Source organism: Rhagoletis pomonella, unplaced genomic scaffold, assembly GCF_013731165.1.
Source record: "Rhagoletis pomonella isolate Grant_MI unplaced genomic scaffold, Rhpom_1.0 Rhpom_scaffold_19688, whole genome shotgun sequence".
Lineage (NCBI taxonomy): Eukaryota > Metazoa > Arthropoda > Insecta > Diptera > Tephritidae > Rhagoletis > Rhagoletis pomonella.
The window spans coordinates 1-2,639 of NW_023478204.1; the positions used below are offsets into that span (position 1 = coordinate 1).

The 2,639-nt window shown below is 33.0% G+C and overlaps 1 protein-coding gene across 1 annotated transcript; it reads right to left on the reverse strand.

The window, feature by feature from the left end:
- Window positions 1–1,807: 1,807 nt before the first annotated feature.
- Window positions 1,808–2,222, reverse strand: LOC118732392 (cuticle protein 16.5-like). Its single transcript, XM_036461523.1, has 2 exons — window positions 2,191–2,222; window positions 1,808–2,107 (listed from the first exon to the last, which is right to left on the reverse strand). The coding sequence occupies exons 1-2, from the start codon at window positions 2,200–2,202 to the stop codon at window positions 1,808–1,810; spliced, it is 312 nt and encodes a 103-aa protein (XP_036317416.1). The 5' UTR covers window positions 2,203–2,222.
- Between the last annotated feature and the right edge of the window lie 417 nt (window positions 2,223–2,639).

The window sequence follows — 2,639 nt, forward strand, 5'->3', positions numbered from 1 at the left end:
ACCTTTATGCGCAATATCCATTACATACAATTTAAGTTCACACGGCTTTTCACAATATTTTAATTACACTAAATAAAATTTAATTTTCAGCGTGCTGATGCTGTACAAATAAAATGAACAATTGATGACACTTTTGTTTTGTTTTTTTTTTATTTCAGAAACCACCGTTACAATGGAAACAAAAAATATATGACAACAAGAAGTTTGGACAAAAAACTTATTGCAAAATCTATTTCGGTTTAAAAATTGTTATATAATTTTTTTCTTAATTTTGGCCTATGTCAGCAACCACTGTGCCGCGGTACAATTCGAAAAAAGGTCGGGATGGGCGAGTGCGGTACTTAAAAATTGAATTTCGGGATGGGCGGGATCGGGATTGAATTTTTTGTCCCTAGCCCTTCTCGTACTAGATAATTTATATGCTTTTTTTATATAAAAAATTAAGAAGTGTTATTCTTTCATGAAATAACCTTTTTAACAAAAAAAAACTGCATAATTAATAATTAAGGAAATTTATATTATTTAGAAAGTACAAGTTATTATCTTTAATTCGATAAACATATTTTATAATGATCTACATTTGGGTTTCAAGAATTTAGTGATAATAAACAAATTTAAATGAACAAAGCAAATAAACCTCTTATATCTTCTTTATTTTTTAACTGCGCCAAATAAATTTGCCAAATGCGCCAAATAAAGAGTTGCCATATTTTAAAAAATTTAAATAATAAATCAGAATTGTTACCTATATGGGTATCAATCTAAATGGGTTTTAAAAGGCTTTATTTCTAAACTATGTAAATCTTGAGAGGGTTGCCAACTGTTTAAAAAATAAATTTCAAATTGTATTAAGGTAATTGAAATACGTATCACCCAATGGGTGCCAGACGAAATAGGTTTAAAGAGATAGTAGTTAAAAATATTTTGCAGAGGGTTGCCACCTGTTTTTAGAGTCGAATATGCACAAGCCATATGAAATTTAAAAATATGGGTGTCAAACAAACGAGCGTAATAAAATCTTTAGTTTGAACATATAGAATTTTTTAAGGTGTTTGAAGAGGGTTGTTGCTACCTGTTAAAAAAGTTAGATTCAAATTATTTAATAAGTTAAACAAATTATTAAAGGTTGGTAATCAAACGAGACGGGTTTGAAAGTTATTTATTTCTGAACTTTGTTTAGAAGAGTTGCCAGGTGTATTAAAAAGTTAATTGCAATATACATATATCACAGTGCCAGCAGAAGAGATTTAAAAAGATTTAAGTTTGAAAATAATTTTAAAGAGGGTTGCCACCTGTTTGAAAAGCCGATTTCATCCAACATATACACAAGTTAAATTAAATGTTAAAATATGAGTGCCAAACGTAAGAGTTTTAAGAAAAATTTAGTTTAAAAATACTTTTGATTAAGGTTGCCATCTATTCTAAAAGTACTATCTTTCAACAGCATTTTTTGTGAAGGTTACCGTTACCTCGAATTTCCAAAATGAGATGTCAAATCAAAGCACTGGTTTGGCAGATGCGTAATAAAGTTTTATTTTTTTAAGTTGGAATTTTTTAGCGGTGCGGTTTGAAATTTGATTAAATGAAATAACGACACCATTTTATTAGCTTTATGAAAAAGGTTGCCACCTATTTATAAATTTAAATTCAATGTGGGCGTTTTAACGCCAAGCGGGGTCACTAGCTATTACTATTAACCAAAGAAGGAGAAAAAAGTAAAACAACAAGAAATTTCGACTTCTATAGACACGCAAATAGTTCAAGTTTATTTTAAGTATTTCAGTTCATAAGTTCATCAGCGTTATGTTCATTTTTTCAGCACTGCAACAGCGGGCGCAGGAGCAGCAACAAATGGTGCAGCAGCGTAGGCAGCTGGGAAAGCAGCATAGGCAGCTGGGAAGGCAGCGGAGTGAGCAATCGAATGCGCTGAGTAGCTGCTGGCATAGGGAGCAATGTAGGGTGCATAACCGGCGGTGTAGGCCACTGGCGCAGCATAGGCGGCGGCAGCAACTGGGGCGGTGTAGGCAAGAGCAGCTGGGGCAGCCAAGAGACCGGGCTTAGCAGCAGCGAAGGCAACAGCGAAGATAGCAAGGAAGCAGGCAGCGAACTGTAGGATTATTTAGAAAAAGATTATTATTAAATATATATGCACGTGATTAATTTAAATTAAATAAGGCAGGTTAAACTCACCAATTTGAACATTTTGAACGTTTTTAGTTTTTTGCTGAAGATAGGACTTCTTAACAATTGAAATGATTTGTGAATTGTGATGTCAGTTGTGAAGACATTCCGTATTTTTATACCAAATTCACTTGCGGTACTAGCTCAGACAATATGAGTATCTGCAGTGGTAGCTGAACTTATCCTTGAAATTTCCAAAATAACAAGTAAGTATTACTAAGTGGGCGCCTATTCGTCACACTTTACCACTGACATTGATTTTGCAGTGATCAAACACCTTTGAAGTTGTTAGTGTTAGTACACTTGTTTTTATTTTTGCGTGTTTTGCATTCAGAAACATAGTAAAATTAGCGCACCCTAAGTTCATTGTAATTCAATTAGGCAACCCTTCGACTTTGTTGAGTATTTTTTAAATCTTCGTACTATCGTTGAAGCAAATTACTTTACTTACTTAAATG